General features: G+C 37.8%; 4 protein-coding genes across 4 annotated transcripts; 2 read left to right on the top strand and 2 right to left on the bottom strand.

The window, feature by feature from the left end:
• Positions 1-7,061: 7,061 nt before the first annotated feature.
• LOC133312081 (uncharacterized) lies at positions 7,062-8,361 on the bottom strand. Its single transcript, XM_061513224.1, has 3 exons — positions 8,024-8,361; positions 7,444-7,774; positions 7,062-7,229 (listed from the first exon to the last, which is right to left on the bottom strand). The coding sequence occupies exons 1-3, from the start codon at positions 8,359-8,361 to the stop codon at positions 7,062-7,064; spliced, it is 837 nt and encodes a 278-aa protein (XP_061369208.1).
• A 155-nt stretch (positions 8,362-8,516) lies between these two features.
• On the bottom strand, positions 8,517-9,810 carry LOC133312080 (uncharacterized). Its single transcript, XM_061513223.1, has 4 exons — positions 9,721-9,810; positions 9,335-9,673; positions 9,059-9,199; positions 8,517-8,951 (listed from the first exon to the last, which is right to left on the bottom strand). Exons 1-4 carry the CDS (start codon positions 9,808-9,810, stop codon positions 8,517-8,519), a joined length of 1,005 nt encoding a protein of 334 aa, XP_061369207.1.
• A 3,744-nt stretch (positions 9,811-13,554) lies between these two features.
• LOC133312079 (uncharacterized) lies at positions 13,555-14,424 on the top strand. Its single transcript, XM_061513222.1, has one exon. It carries the CDS (start codon positions 13,555-13,557, stop codon positions 14,422-14,424), a length of 870 nt encoding a protein of 289 aa, XP_061369206.1.
• Positions 14,425-15,254: 830 nt separating this feature from the next.
• On the top strand, positions 15,255-16,580 carry LOC133312078 (uncharacterized). The gene is made up of 2 exons (XM_061513220.1): positions 15,255-15,598; positions 15,683-16,580. The coding sequence occupies exons 1-2, from the start codon at positions 15,255-15,257 to the stop codon at positions 16,578-16,580; spliced, it is 1,242 nt and encodes a 413-aa protein (XP_061369204.1).
• Positions 16,581-17,521: the final 941 nt, after the last annotated feature.

The following is a 17,521-nucleotide window of genomic DNA, read 5'->3' as shown; positions in this document are numbered from 1 at the left end:
CCAGCTTCTCCTGCGGCTCATGCGTCTCCAGTTGGTAACTTTTCTGAGGGAGATGAAAATGATCCGACTTGGGAAATGCACGACGTAGATGACGATGACGACGATGAAAATATGGCAATGGAAGAACATCTTCTGGCGGAGGATGCTAGTGCTTCAGAAGGAGATGAATCTCGTGAGATGGGTGCGTCTGAAATCCCAATATTCCATCAACCAGTCGTCGTGCAAATGCCGCAGTTGAATGACGTTGCGTCTGCTCCGTTTGGTATTCCACAAGAAGGTAATTGATCCTATTTGTATACTGTGTGAATAAATAACTGATTTAATACCTGAAATAGTAAGTTCGTATTAAAAAATATAATCCGCAATTGCAGGTGACACAGATGTTATTCCTTTTTGGGAAGGAATTTCGCATTATTCTTACATTGATTGGAGTTACCAGAGCGAACAAGAATCATGTACTGATGGTTCGGTGTCTGGATCGGCTTCAATACAAGGTCTGTGGCAACTGGGTGACATGTTATTTGTCAATCAAGAATTTGCGACAAAAAAAGATGTCCAAATGGCACTTAAGCACAACCTTATTAGGGAGCATCAAGAAGCCATTGTAATTGAGAGTACGCCTGCAAAGTTGTCCATGAAATGTTGTGCGTACGATCAAGGTTGTCTGTGGCGCGTAAGGGCGATCAAACCGGTGTTTCGTGAAAATTGGAAAATAACGAGATGGGGTGGAAAACACGAATGTGTGAATGAGCACATTTCCCAGGGTCATAGACAGCTCGATGCGGACGTTATTGCAGATCTCGTGATAGGTACCTTTTTGTATTTTAGATGTGTGAATGAACACGAATGTGTAATTAAATTCGTTCGATATTATCGAGGCACTGATATCCTCTTCAATGCATGGATGATAAAGTCTGAACCATCTGTGTCAATCTCTTTGGTGCAAGAAAGGATAACTGCTAAATATGGCTTTCAAGTTTCCTACAGAAAGGCGTGGTATGCGAAGCAGAAAGCGATGGCAATTCTGTACGGTGATTGGGAGGAATCGTATGCTTTTTTACCAAGGTGGTGCGAATACATGTTTCGCTTTTCTCCAGGTTCATTTTATCATATACAAACTAATGATCTTTATGCCGAGCAGAGCTTAGTTTCTGGAAAAAAGGTTTTTCATCGCATTTTTTGGACGTTTAGACAGTGTTGTGAGGCGTTCAAATTTGCCAAACCCGTCATACAAATTGATGGAACACATTTATATGGAAAGTACAAAGGGAAATTGTTGGTGGCCACAGCTCAAGATGGTAATAATGAATGTTTACCGATCGCATTTGCCATCATAGAAGGCGAAACTTTGGAAGCATGGGATTATTTTCTCGTTAATATTCGTGCTCATGTCACTACGATGTCAAACATATGTTTGATATCCGATCGGCATCGAAGCATAATATCTGCTGTGGAAAATAACCCTACTTAGCAGCCGCCAAATGCGTATCACGTATTCTGTATTCGTCATATTGCAAGCAACTTCAATCAAAAGTTTCGGAATGAAGATTTGAAGCGGATGTTAAAGAATTTAGGTATACTCATTGACTGAATGCGTAATTATTTCTTTCCATTATGACTGTCAATTTATGTTTAATTCGTTCATGTCCAATTTGTGTAGGTTATACTCCAGCAATGGTTGATTTTGAAAGGAATCTTGCGAGTTTCCGTGAAAGTAGTCCTCAAATTGCTGAGTGGATTGATGCGATGCCTGCCACATCTTGTAAGGTGATCGTCATCTCACCTTGGGTCATGTGAAAGGTATGTGTCTCTGGTCTCCACCTCTCGACCAGAGCACTAATTAAAAATGTATCTATCTGTGATAAATTACGCAGTTATCACGTGTTAACGAATTTTATTAAATAATTACATAAATACAAAACGACATAAATAACATACCTGGATATGTTGCATCCTGGCAACATGTATGAAACCCGCCTGTCTGAGGTACTCTTCCACAACTTGTGGAATAACACCGGTAGGTGGGCCCCCTTGTGGCTTCCCACGCCTAGTCTTAATCTTTCTTACATGCTCAGTATTCCACACTCGCTGTGAAATATGACCTTTCTGCGTCCTCTTACGAAGGACCTCCCACCTGTACGGCCCAGGTATGATCCACATGCTGGGATCAGTGGGCTCTACATCCGAATCAGATCCCGAAGAAGATGATGACTCAGCCATTATCCTCAACTATATAATATAAAACAACATTTAAATTAATCACATGTAATGCCCCATTTTATTTACAATTTAATTAAGCAGTGACATAATTGATTATCACAAAAATTAAGCATATGCGTCTTTTATTTAACTAGAATCGAAATTTATTAAGTCCCGCCAAAACATAGAACAATTATTTATTTGCAATTAAATAATAATAATACATCGGACATAAAAAATAATATAATACTAATTGAATACTTAACCCTAGGTCACTACCAACTTGTCCAATACGTACTAATCATCACACATAACTAACTACAAAGTTATGCACTCCCGCATTAATAACATCATACATACGAAATTTACGATGTCCCTAACACTATTTATAAGTCACTAATTAATATGCTAAACCCTAATGCATAATTAAAAATTAATAATAATAACTACGTAATAATAAAATTACTATATCATTACAACATTCATAGCATGCCACAAAATTTCCAAGTGACTATCCTAATGTTCCAAGTCTTTAATATACAATCAATCTTAACATGTATTACTAACTAGCACTGTAATTTAAATGTATACATATGAGGTATTATGACCTTACCTACGTTGGCAGAGCTTCGCTACGAACCGCGGTTAGAGAGAGGTTGGAGAGAGGTTAGAGAGGTAAATGAGTAAGGAGTGAAAAAAGGAAAGTTGGGTATATATAGGTTGCACATGAGACGCCCCTTTGGACGTCACATGTGACGCCCCAATGGGGCGTCTTCTCCAAGGGAGAGACGCCTCACTGGGGCGTCACATGTGACGCCCAAAGAGGGCGTCTCATTGTGCAAAAGATGTGTAATTTTTAACGAAACAACATTTAATGCGTAATTATTTTAATTAATTACATTATTTTAATTTTTTTGCCGTTTAATTTCTTAGGATAAAAACCGACAAATAGACTATCTGAAATTCAAAATAAACTTATGTTAATTCAAAATAAATTCATATTAGTTTTTTTGAAAAACTAACGTGAGTCTTGTTTGAATTTGGACTACAATTTTGACTAATTGAGTCTATTTTAAATTTCAAAAGGATTATAAATCAATTTATTTTCTTATAGATTAAAATGGGCCCGTTGATTTGCATGTTGTTTAGAAGCTTGCAAAAAAGAGAAGTTGAATTGCATCTTGTATTTTAGAAACTTGCAAAAACAAATTATAAACGAATTGAATCGTGAACCAAATTAAACAGTGAACTGAATTGAACAACATGAACTGAATCAAACTGAACTGCAAATGGAACTAAACCACACCATATTTTTTTGAATGGAATCATATATGTGAATTTGAATGAACTAAATTGTAAATCTGGATCGAATTGTATATCCAAATTGAATCGAATTGAATTGAACCATATATTTGAATCAAACTGAGTTGAACCATAGATTTGAATGATGATCCTCTAAAAGTTTCTCGATTGATCCTAGTTTTCACAAGAAAAAAATTAAGGAAATTTTCATGCAATGATTAACAAATTGCTAATGATAGACAGTTATAACTCAAACTGAGAAGTGTCAACAAGAATATATATTCTTTCCAAAAATACTACAAACATCGTGATTTTAGGAATGAGGATCTAATTTAGAGGGAGATGATTTATATTAGGCATTTATTAGTATTTATTTAAATGGATATCAATTAGTCCTTAGTGGTATCAATTCGAATTAGTATTAATTCTATGTATAAGATAATCAAATTAGTGAGAATGATTTAAATTAAGGCGAGAAAGGAAATTGAAGAGAGAAAATATGAAGATTAAAGTATGAGCTCTTGGGAAAGTATGAAAATATTACTAACTTCCAAAATTCATTCTTTATCTCATCTTTCATATAAGTCATGTCCTTACATAAGACTATATACATGAATAAGAGAGTAAGTACACTTCAATACATTATTAATATGATGGTTACATTTCATACCTATTGGTTCTTCTTGCAGCCTATCAAGGAAAACACATTAGTTCCCAAGATTGTGACTTTGGTCCTTTTTACAATCAGTCAGAGGAAACCCATTTGTTCCCTAAAATGAAGATCATGTCGCGCAAGTGCATGCATCAAATAATAAAGTGATTGTTTAAGTCCCAGATTATCGTTCCCATAGAGAAAGTATTGTTAAATGATATTTTAGTCAGTGTTAAAGAATGAAAAGAATAGGTTTAACAATATTGAACTGTCCTGGTTGACGTTCCCAAGTATTCCAAGGGTGTCCCCTGGTGACAAATGGTTTGGTTTACTTTAAACAATTCATCGTGTCGTTATATACTCAAGTCCTTCCTAATACAAGGAGGAATGACAGATCATAGGAATAAATGATTGAGGTGTGTGGTGTGAAACAAAACAAAATATTGCAGAAAAGTAAAGTGAGGTTTAGCAAAGAATAACACGATGGTTTGATGAATGGAACTATAAGTTAAAGAAAAGGGAATGGATCCACTAATCCACTGTTAAACCAACTGAAATCTCAGCTCAAGACCTTACCCAATAAATTTGTTCAGGTCTTGATTTTAGCAAGATCCATTTTGCTAAAGTTTTGATTTTCTTGATATGAACATTTAGAAACTGTTTTTTTATTACTATATAATCAAAACATATCATAAACATCAATTTATGCATTTCATAAATAATTATTAGCATTTACCTTTAGCCGACTCTTATTTTCGATATAGCGCATACAATATTTAGCTCTCGATTATCTATTAATTGTTGGTATTTTTAGAGCAATAATTATAAAAGTGGATCGGATCAACACGATATAAGATAAAAAATAAGAGGGGGGAAATGGCACATATGCAAGACATAAGTGTTTACGTAGGCACACACACAAGACACAAGTGTTTACGTGGTTTGGCAATGTTCTTACTTTATATGTGAATACATATCAAAAGTATGTACTAAAATGAAATAGAGTATATAACAAGTGGAAATAACTCACGCACTCAAACCCCGATTACAATATACCTAATAATCATCACGGGATAATACACAAAATTGGATATACAAATAAAACTATAAACATAGAAGCATTTAACTCTCACACTAGATTGATTACAAAAATGAATGAACGCATCGATCCTTCATATAGTTGCTTCATGGCGGTGAAAGTTTGAATTCTTCAAGTTGAAGAATCTTCTTATTGGACCCCCATAAATTTTTGGCTCCTGCAGTGCGGTACGGCTGCCCAAATTGCATCTTCGAGGATGAAAAATGTCGAGGCTTTCATATATGTAATGCAACGCAGCAAACATATGTGAAAAAGATCTATAAATTGTAAGCACCAATGACATAACTATTTTCGTGAACAATGGTTTAAAAATTGAAGTATAATCTTGACAGTTATCCCCAAGGTGAAATTGCTGAAGCCATTGATTGATCGAGCTCAACCATTACATAGACATGTACTTAAGTCTTTTTTTTTTTGAAATATAGGTTATTATGTTGCATGAGACCATTTTGTTCATGCATATACAAAAAAGTAGGTGAGATCCACTAAAGAAAAGAGAAAAAATAAATAAATGGATTCCACTCACTTTTTGTGTGTGCATGAGATAATTTTATCTCATATAATATGAAATAATATTTTATTTTTTTTGGAAGCAAGAGTAAAGAGCAGCTAACGAGCTACTCTATGGGTTGCAACACCCAAAATGTCATTACATAACAAGTTGCTACATCCCATATGAGGGTCCAAAAATAATTGCAAATTGTTTCCATTAGACAATGCTTTCTGAGCCAACCAATTAGCCAAAGCATTCCCTTCTCTAAGAGTGTGTTTGATCTGCACATTCCATTCTCTATCAAGGAGATCCCGAATTTTGTTTACCATGTGGGCTAATGGATGATCCATCTGCCCATCATTCTCTATGAACTGCTGGACTTGGGTAGAGTCACCTTCAATAACAATACTCCTAAAGCCTTGGTCCCAGGCTACTGTTAAGCCCAAAAAGAAGCTCCATAATTCAGCTCTAAATGAGGTACCTTGCCTCAAGTTCTTAGTAAAACCTATTTCCCAATCTCCATTCCAGTTTCTGATCACCCCACCACACCCAGATTTCAGGTTATCAATGGCACTAGCTCCATTTACATTGACTTTCATCCATCCAGCCAAAGGAGGGCTCCATTTGATTAATTGATGTTGGATTTTCCTCTGTTGAAGCCCTCCTTTCACCAGCAGATCCTTAGCAGCAAAAAAATTCTCATAATGGCTTAGAATTCTTCTTATACTCTGCTGTATATTTGGTTTCACTCCATTGAAAATGAAATCATTTCTTTCCCTCCATAAGCTCCAACAAGTTATGCCAAAGAGGAGAGGCCAACTGTTGTAGCTAGTATCAATTGTTTTTAGATTTTCATTTACCCAATCTTCCAAGGAGTTCGAGCAGAAGAAGGTCCATTTATTATGTCGGACCAAAGCTTTCCACACACTTAGGGACCAAGTGCAATCTCTGATGGTATGAAGAGAGTCTTCGGGTTGGGATCTGCATCTGGGACAAATATTTGAAGTGGCAAAATGCCTTTTGAACCTTTGTTGATTTGTCATAAGATTCTCTCCTGCAAGGAGCCAGAGGAAAGTTTTAATTCTGTTAGGACCATCCCATTTCCATATCTCTTTCCAATTCACCCTTGATTGATTTCCATCACAGCTCTTTAAGGTTTTGTATGCAGATTTAACCGAGAAGCAGCCATCATTGGTTTTTGTCCAGAAGATCCTATCCTCACCATAATCTGAGTTAGCAGGTAGCATGTTTGTAATGCTATTCTTCACTTCCAGGGGAATGCAGTTTGAGATCTTTTGCCAGTCCCAATCTCCATCTTAGGTAACAAACTCAGCAACTTTACCTTGGATCATATGATCAAGAATGTCAACATCAACTACATCTTTGATACATCCCATATCAGGCAGCCAGTTATCCAGCCAGAACTTCGTGTCCTCACCATTTCTCACCATGATTCTGGTATGCTTTTTAATCTCAGGCCACACCTTCACAACTCATTTCCAAAGATTAGAGCTCACAATTGAATCTTTGATATCATGAATTGGATCATTGCTAATATTGTACTTGTTTTTTCAGCACTTGGACCCAGAGAGTGTTCTTCTTTGTAAGGATGCCATAGCCTATTTTTATTAAAAAGGCTTTATTCGTTTCTCTCATTGATTTAATCTCGAGTCCTCCCATCTCTTTAGAGGAGCAGACCTTTGGCCAAGTGGCATTGTGAGGGCTGTTTCCACTCCCACCAGAGTTCCACAAAAAGCCACGAGTAATCTTTTCCATACTATCACAGATTCCCAAGGGGAGAAGATTTGTTTGCATATCATACATAGGCAAGGCTGATAGTACCGATTGGGCCAACACATTTCTTCCAGCAAGTGATAGAGATCTTCTCTTCCAAGCTCCCATTTTCCTGTTCACCCTTTCTATAATGTGGCTGAAGCTACCTTTGGTTACCCTCTTATGATGAAGGTTCACTCCAAGATACTTTCCCAAGTCCCCAGTTAAGCTAAAACCCAGCTCATTGCTAAGTTCCCTGGCATGATTATGATTCACATTCCTAGAGAATAAAACTCTAATTTTTTCAGCACTAACTTTCTGGCCTGAGGACTCACAAAAACAGTTTAGGATCTGTTTCATGATCTTGGCTTGTTTAGTTTATGCTTCTCCAAATAATAGCAAGTCATCTGCAAAGAAAAGATGTGAAATAGGGGGGCCATTCTTCCTTAATCTCACAGGTTCCCACTCTTTCTGCTCCATAGCTAGGTTGATCATGTGAGCTAACCGTTCAATACAAAGAACAAACAGATAAGATGAGATAGGATCCCCTTGCCTTACTCCTCTGGAAGGATTGAATTCTCTGGTTGTAGCTCCATTCCACAAAACATTCATAGATGCAGTAGATATACACTTCATGATTAGATTGATAAGATCTTCTGGGAGCTGTATGTCTTGAAGAGTATCTTTTATGAAATCCCAGCCAAGCCTATCATAAACTTTTTCTAAATCTACCTTTATGGCCATCCACCCTTTCTTTATTCCCATTGAATGGAAAATTTCCTGAGCAAAAACAATGTTGTCAGAACTATGTCTTCCTTTCACAAAGCTGCATTGATTAGGCATAATCAAGTGGTTCATATGGTTCCTTAATTTGTTTGCAATCAGTTTAGTAATGGTTTTGTATATCACATTACATAAACTGATTGGCCGAAGTTGCCTAACAGATTCAGGGCAATCCACTTTGGGTATCAGACAAATGAGTGTCTGATTAATTGAAGCTACACTTCTAGGATTATAAAGGCTTCCTTGACCACTTTACAAACAGTTTGACCAACCTTGTTCCACTGGGCTTGGAAAAAAAGAGCATTGAGGCCATCAACACCTGGTGCTTTAAAGGGGCCGAAATGAAACACCACACTCCTGATCTCCTCCAATGTAGGTATAGCACACATCATTCTCAAACTTTGGGAGCGGAGAGAAGGAAAAGCTCCTTTCACAGGAAGTTTAGGCTTGCTAACCTTGTCTTCGCAATACAGCTTCTCAAAGTAGTTAGAGATCATGTTACTCAGCTGGTTTGGTTCCCCTATCCAATCATCATTTTCATCTTTAAGAGAATCAATTCGATTGCTTCTTCTTCTAGCTACTATTGTGGAGTGGAAATATTTCAAATTTTTGTCTCCAAACATCAGCCAATTGCATCTCGACCGTTGAAACTAGAGAATTTCCTCCCGAAGATAGATCTCATTTAATTCGTTCCATAGAGATTTCTGGAGGTCCTCCATAATTTGGTTCAGGCCTCTACTCAGCTTGTTATCAATACCTTTGATTCTAGCATGGAGGGTGTACTTTCTTCTGTTAGATTCTTTGCTTGTATCATTATGCCACTTCTGAGCCTTGACTTGGAATTTCTCGCAAGCTGGTCTCCATATGGCTGCCCTATCCCAGCATTATTAATTATTTCCTGAAAAGATTCACAAGTCAGCTAGGAGGCCATAAAACGAAACGGTCGATTGCCATTAGTCCTACAAGGAGGGGATCCATTGAAGAAGATGATAGGTCTATGGTCAGAGCTGTAGAATGGAAGGTGGTTTAGAACTCTGTTAGGAAAACAAGTGTTCCATCTCTCATTGCTGCAGGCCCTGTCCAGTCTTTCATATAGCCTTCCCCTCTTCCGTGTGAATTTAGGCCCTTTGAAACCAATATCCACTAGATTACACTCATCCAAACAGTTCTGGAAATCCCTCATAGAATTCCAGTTAGGTTCAGCACCACCTGTTTTTTCTTCTTCTCCAAGATAAGAGTTAAAATCACTGATTGTAATCCATGCATCACTTGCAGTTACTCTCAGGTTTTGAAGACTTTCCCAAAGAGTTTTCCTTTCAGAATTCCTAGGACTCGCATAGATAAAGGAAATCTTCTCTTCCTTCCTAGACTCCTTCCACACCAGAGAAGTATGAAAAACTGATGGTGCGTAGAGATCACCTTAATGCTAACATCCTCATTATTCCATAGCAGCCATAGCCCCCTAAAGAAACCGACAGCTTCTTGGATATAGTGATTGTTAAAGCCCATCTTAGCAATGCATTGATTGGCTGTAAAACCACTAATTCTAGTCTCCAAGAGACATAGGACTTTAATTTTGAACTTTTTGGTTATATCCTGAATCAACGGGACCAAGCCTTTCTTACATGCTCCCCTAACATTCTAACTGCAAACTATCATTAAAACTGATAACAAGAGTAACAGCAACCACCTGGCAACCCAAGTCATTGTCTAATCTCTGAGAAGATCGTAATACCACTAATGGTAGGCAGGTTAGCATCAAAGGCTTTACCTTCTGGAGTTTGAGAGAAACATCTCATCACTTCCAGAGCGTCAGGGGGGTGAGCCTTGGGGTTCACATTCTCTTTTTCTTCTTGAATTCTTTCAGCATCCTGGAGCTCCTCCATAGCTTCTGTGACTGTCCCTGCCTTAGAGCCTATTCTACCGTTAGGTTTTCCTATTTTAGAAATAACCGACGACTTCTTAGGAATTTGGGGGGCTCTTTTGTCTGGTTTGTTGATGGTCCTCTCCGGTTTTAGTTTCGTGGGCCCCTGCTTATTAGGTTTTTGACCTTTTGGGCTTGCTTTCTTTCTTATCTCTAGACTAGTGGTATTTTGGCTCTTCTCTGTTATAGCATTGGCCTCCTCCCCACATGGGCCTTTAGGATTGTCACATGTTTCCTCAATAAACCTCACAGCTTCCATAATGCTGGTGCTTTCTCCAACCGAGGCTGTCACAGGTACTCTGACCATACCAGTTTCACCAATTTTCGCTTGCTCTGTACTGCTCCTTTTTCCACCTGCTCCTGTCACTACTTCATCCGGGTTCTGATTGAGTTGACTAGCCACCTCACATGTTTCCCTCAAGGCTTCAAACCTCGAGCCAGCTGCCATGGCTGCATGTCGACTGCCATGGAGGCTTCCATCCCTTTGTTTGGTCTTGTCACCTCTGACTTTTTCTGTAAACTTCTTCTTTCCTTGTACCTCTCCAGCCGACATTTTCTTCTTTCCTGGTTCTTCCATGTTCTCCTGGGTAGGTTTAGGTCTTCTTCTTCTGACTGGGCGTTGCACAATCATCCATTCACCAAATGGTTCTTCTTGAAGAACTTTTTCCTTTCCCTTTGACCCGATCTTGTTCCTTCGAACCCGACATCATGCTCCCTTCCCCCACTTCTTATTCCTGGCCTTCTAGACATCTATCCTTCCTGTGACCATAGCTTCCACAACCAAAGCAAATAAGGTGCAAGCCTTTGTCCGCCACATGCATGGTCCTGTCCCCTATTTTGAACTTCGAAAGGAACTTTTTTGATAAATCAACTTCTACACAAATTCTTGCGAACCTTCCGCGTTCTGTATGTTCCCCCAAGCTGGCCTCTTTTTTTTGAATTGAATTTTTATCTATTCTCAGGGTTCTCCCAAACATATTCCCAACAATGCATAGCATGTGGGACGTATAAAACTCAAAGGGGAGGAGTCCTGGAATCCTGATCCATATGGCTAGCTTTTTCATAGTTTCATCATAGGGATCAAATAACGGTCGCCACCTTTGGACAGTAACATAATGCCCTGCGATGATCCAAGGACCATCCTAAAGAACATGTGCATATTCCTTCTCATCGACAAACTTGAATACAAAATAGTCATTTTCCAAATCTATGAACTCATACGCACCTGAGATACTCCACATTTTTAGTATTCTCCCTAACAGATACTTTACATTCAGCCTATTTCCTAGTAGTTTAACTATGAGTTCATTCCTCTATTTTTTACAAGCTTCTTTATGTATTTCTTTCGGGTAGATGAAAAAGTGACAGAAAGGGTCTTGCTCTGCATCCACTACATTTCCTTCTTCTAGATGCATGTCCTCTTCCTCCTCTTCCCGTCGCAGCTGCTCCATCCAGTGTTCTTCTACCTCCTCCTCTTCCCTTGTACCATTGAACTGGAGAAGTGTATCCTTGTAGGATACCATCGTCCTAGCAGGGGCTTTCCCATTATTGATCTGTTTCTCCATTCCTTCCATGCCTTCTGTTTTACCTTGCATTGTCTTTGAAGTCTCTTCTAGACCTTCCAACTCTTTCGATTTTTATATATTTCTTTTCAGAAGATCATCCTCTTCACTTGATGTTGTTTTCCCACTCATACTCCCTGAGAGGTTAGCTCCTCCCAAAATCCTAGCAGAGCTTACCATAATCGAAAAAACGCTGACTGAAATAATATTTTTTAGTGCATTAATTATCCTCAAGTATTTTTATCTTTTGAAATTGAGTTGTGTCCTCACAAGCTGAGAAACTGTATGCATACTACAAAAATCACACATGCACACTATAGATGTTGGCCACCCTCTTTTAGGTAACTCTAGGATAATGTTTGGTAGAGGGATTATTTTAGGATGTCCAAGAAAGTGAGGATGAGATTCTAAAAATACCATGTTTGGTATCATATTTTGGAAAAATTTCTCGAAAAAATGATTTCCCAGGATTCTTTTTTTACTGTAATTTGTGGAATTAAATCCCACCTCAAAATACCACCCAAAGGGTGGTAATTTTCAATTCCCATGGGTCGGGAAAATCACATAATATTTTGTTGACAAAAATAGCCTCCACCGTCTTTGTCCTTGACCATGTTTTCTCTTACCCAGACCGCCTAGTTCTCATCTACACCGTGAAGCCACCGCCACATATCCATCTTCTTCATCAACCACCTACACCACCCATCGTCCAAAATAACCATCATCATTATCCAACATTTTGTTTTGTTTTGTTTTGTTTTTCTTTTCTTTTTTACTTTCTTCTCAATTTTTGATTGTTGAAAATTTTTCAGCAAAAAATAAAATAATAAAATCACTCTTTGCAGGTTGTTCAATCTATAGAGTGATTATGTGGTTTGTTGAGAAATGAAGAATGATTGGCTATTTTCGATGAATTTAGATCCTGATATATTTTCTTTGGATTCCTTTGTGTTTTTACGGTCTAATTTGTTGCACGGGTCAAGAATTGCTGGTGCGTTGTTGTTGTGGTTCTCTAGTGCGAGTTCGAATGTGTCTTGGGACATAGCACATTCCTTGAATGATCCTATTCCTGGATCTGAAAATCAATTAGAACGACAATGGGAACAATGAACAGTGTTGAAGAAAAGAATGAAGGTGAGGTTATTTTTGTAAAATTTTACTCCATATTCCCATTAATATTTAACAATTAACCAAACATACCATCAGTAAAATTGACCCAACATTCTCGAGAATATTTTGGCCTACCAAACAATATTTTGGTAACATTATCGGAAAATTTATTTTCCCACCATATTCTCAAAAATCGTGATTCCCGGGAAAAAAAATTTATCATCTACTAAACGCCGCCTAGGGGTTTTGCAATGGAGAATATATCTTTAGTATTAGAGTATAGGTAGTACTTTTTTACTAAGATTAGAAAAAAAAATTAGGTTACATTAATTATGAAAGGTGAATGAAATAAATAAAGTTAAATAGAATAAATGAGAGAAAAAATAAAATGAAAAGAAAGATAGATAAGAGAGACAAATAAATGAGAGGAAAAAAATTAATAAGAAAATAGATAAATAAAAAGGAAAAATAAATTAGAGAGAAAAGTAATTAAATAAATAAATGAGGGAAAATATGACTGAAAATGGAGTACCACCAATAACTTCCTTTAACAAAACATTTTTCAAGTCTGGTCAATAGGAAGAAAAATGAGTCTAACCTCGATAAATCATGAGTAATTAGGGTTTCCTCTGCTAGGGTTTCCTAGGGATCACCGCCATGCAGCTGCACAATTTACGTGAAATTGCAACAGATGAAGCTGACAATTTACAGAGAAGTAAAAAGAAGTACAAGGGAGAAGGACAATTTTCAAATGATCAAACACCTGCTCGAAGGGAGGAATCATGGATGGACGATCAATCAAGCTTCAAAGAAATTCTTATGAGGCATAATGGGGAATGGGATATTGATGAAGATTCAAATGCAGGTGAGGCGAACAAGATGTTGCTGGATGGGGTTGCTAGAAGCGAACAAGAGGAGGTTGATAAAACACCAGAAGTTTCACTGGAGAATAGAGAAGACGGGAAAACAAACTTTGTTTTATCGGATCAGTTCAAAAGGAAGGCTTGGCAGCCATGGAAACAGTCCCTTATTGTTAAGCTGCTTGGGAAGAAACTTTCGATCATTTTTTTAAGGAAAAGATTGGAGAATATGTGGGCAAGAGATGGAAGTATTTTTGTTACGGATATTGAAAATGATTTCTATCTTGTCCGTTTTGAAAAGAAGTCGGATATGGAGAATGTTCTGTCAGGTGGACCATGGATTATATTTGACCATTATTTGGCTATAAGATCATGGGAACCTGATTTCAACGTTTTCCAATCCCCTATAAATAAGATTACTGCGTGGGTGAGACTACCGGGATTTCCTATCAAATATGTGAACACCTCGTTGATCAAGAGCGTTGGAACCTGGATTGGCAATTTTATTCGGTTGGATGCTGCAACTACCAATCTTGCTAGGGGTAAATTTGCAAGGATTTGCGTAGAGGTGGACCTCACTAAGCCTTTAAAGGCGGAATATCTGATTGAAGGTAGAAAGAAAAAATCGAATATGAAGGCTGCATCTTATTTATTATGCATGTGGTAAGATGGTCATAGGTCTGAATTATGCAAAAATACTACTGAGACAGAAGGGATGGGCAATGATATAGGAGGAAGCATAGATGAGGAGGATATAAAGAAGGAGGAAGGGAGAGCTACAGAAGAGGAGGGTAAACAAGAAAGTTACGGTCCATGGATAGTAGTCACGAGATCAAAAAAAGGAAGGGCTGTACCTGGAATAGGGGATGTTGGAGTAGGGAAGGATAGTAAAGGAGGTAATCTTGGGTTGAATTCTAATCAAAAGGAGGTGATAACGGTATCTACAGAAGCTATCAAGGATAATTCTACTCAGGAGATTCCAGAAAGGGAGGTTTCAAATAATTGTTCTGGAGGGGGACAAATTATGGTGTTGAGCAAAGAGAAAAGACGAGGATCAAATGATGGAGTTAGGCTAGTGGAAACAAAAAATGCTTTCAATATGGTCTGGGATGATATCATGAATAAAGGTAAGGAGGATGATTTAGAGGTTTTGGACCAGAAGGAGATTCTTATGAGGATGCAAAATGTTGTTAAAGTGAGATTAAATCCTGCCTTTGATCAGAAAAATGAGGATACAGATGAGAGGCAGATGGTGAATGTGAAAGAAAGTATTTCGCAAGGTAGTTCTTCAGATATACAGGTGCAATATGAGAAGCCTTCTACGGAGAATGTTGGTAGGATGCAGCCAGTAAAACCTCCTGACCCAAGAATCAAGTTGTCAAGGGATAGTACTGGGAAGCCTAAAACTAATGTTACTCAACGTGGAGTAGGAAGAAGCTCAGCTAGTCGATTGACACAGGTTCAATCTCATCCTGTAACATCTAACAAAGTTTCTTAATGTCGTTACTGTTTTGGAATTGTAGAGGTGCGGCCAAGTCTTCTCTTGGTCGATCTTTAAAGATGTTGGGAGATAAACACAATGTTTGCATGGTTATTCTTATAGAAACGCGTACTGGGAGTGTAAACAGTAGAAGATTGTTGAAGAAGCTTAAATTTGATTCTTCTATTTTTGAGGAAGCAAATGGATTTTTTGGTGGTATTTGGATTTTGATGGATGGTAAAAGAGTGAAAGTGCAGCTCTTATCCCAGTCAAAGCAGTTTATTCACATGGCTGTTACAAAAGAAGATGGTCATAGTTTTATTTGTACGGCTGTTTATGGGAGTCCTCGTGAAGAGGAAAGGCACGAGATGTGGGATGATGTTAAGTAGCTAAGTTAGAATATCAATGTTCCTTGGATTTTACCTGGAGATTTTAATGACATTAGAAGTATTGGGGAGAAAAAGGGTGGGTCTCAACCTGACATTAACAAGTGTGATAGGTTCTCACAATTTTTGAATGATCGTCGAGTTGATGACTTAAGTTGTTCTGGTCCCCTCTTCATATGGCAAGGCCCGAAGTGGAATCATCTTCAAAAGGTGTATAAGAAGCTAGATAGAGTGGTTGGTAATCTGTTTTGGAGAACTCACTTTGAGGACGCTAAAGTGAGGGTTCTTCCTAGACATCACTCTGATCACAATCTTATTCTTGTGAAGACTTCAAAAAGTTCTGATCAATGGCAGGATAGACCTTTCAGGTTTATTGCCTCTTGGTTGGATCACCCCACCTTTAATGACTTAATGTTAGAAAAGTGGGATAAAAATGAAGAATTTACTCTGATGCAGAATGGATTTGTTCAACATCTTAGAAATTGGAATAAGGAGGTGTATGGTAACATAGGAAAGAGGAAGAATAACTTACTCAGAGATATTTCTTCGGTTCAGTTGCAAAGATCATATGAAGATTGTCAAAGCCTTCAAGATTTGGAGATGAATCTGCAAAACAATCTAGACTTAGTGCTGGAGGAAGAAGAGATGTTGTGGTTTCAAAAGTCCAGACATCATTGGATTGTTGATGGCGATAAGAATACTAGGTTTTATCATTTAAAGACTGTTATTAGAAGGAGTACTAACAAGATCGTTAGGTTGAAAAATGAGAACAACCAGTGGATCGAAAATTCTGTTGAGTTAAGGGAGCATGTTTGTAACTACTATAAAAAGCTTTTTAAAGAGGAGGTGGATGAGCGTAGATGGCTATCATCTACTAATAATTGGTTTACGTTGTCTCAGGAAGTTAAAGAGGATATGATCAAACTCCCACCATGGATGAGATTACAAAGCTCATGAGGAGTATGAATGCATTTAAAGCACCAGGTTTGGATGGTTTCCCTGCCATTTTCTTTCAAAGACAGTGGAATAATGTGAAGAACCAAGTTTTCAAAGCTATCTCTAATGTATGGCTAAACCCGAATTTGGTGGAGGACATTAATACCACATTATTGGTTCTCATTCCAAAAGTTAAGAATCCATATTGTGTATCTAAGTTCAGGCCAATTTCCCTCTGTCCAGTGTTATATAAGCTGTTGTCTAAGGTCATTGTTCAATGGTTGAAGCCTGTAATGGAAAAGCTCATCTCCCCATCTCAGGTTAGCTTTGTTCAACATAGACAAATACAAGATAATATTGTTATCGTTCAAGAATTAATCCATTCAATGCATGAAATGAGGGGTAGAAGAGCTTTCATGGCGGTGAAGATATATTTAGTTAAGGCCTATGACAGAATTTCTTGGAGGTTTCTTCGGAAGATTTTGGAGGAGATTCAACTTCCCATGCAGCTTATTAATTTGATGATGCATTGTGTTCAAACATCTAAGATCAATGTTTTATTGAATTATGGTAAAACAGAAAATTTTAGGCTTTCAAGAGGTATTAGGCAGGGAGATCCTCTCTCTCTTTACCTCTTTGTTATTGCCTTGGAAAAGCTAACTCACATCTTGAACACAGCTGTGGATGAAGGTCTTTGGAAACCAATTCGGGTTGGTAAAGATGGGCCCAACATTTCGCATATTGCTTTCGCGAACGATTTGATACTATTTATTGAGGCTAAGGAGGATCAGATGGAGCTTTTGCTGAAGTGTCTTCAGTTATTCGAAGATGTTTCGGGCCAAAAACTTAGCGTCGAAAAAACTAGTGTCTATTTTTCCAAGAATACAAGTGATGAGGTTATTGCTAGAATAATTTAGAGAAGCGAATTCAAGCATGTGAAGAATATGGGCAGGTATTTAGGG

This window comes from Gastrolobium bilobum, unplaced genomic scaffold, assembly GCF_033153095.1.
Source record: "Gastrolobium bilobum isolate Gb01-03AN ecotype WA unplaced genomic scaffold, APGP_CSIRO_Gbil_v1 utg33886, whole genome shotgun sequence".
NCBI lineage: Eukaryota > Viridiplantae > Streptophyta > Magnoliopsida > Fabales > Fabaceae > Gastrolobium > Gastrolobium bilobum.
Note: the sequence above shows the minus strand (reverse complement) of the source record. Positions and strands in the feature narration are given on the sequence as shown.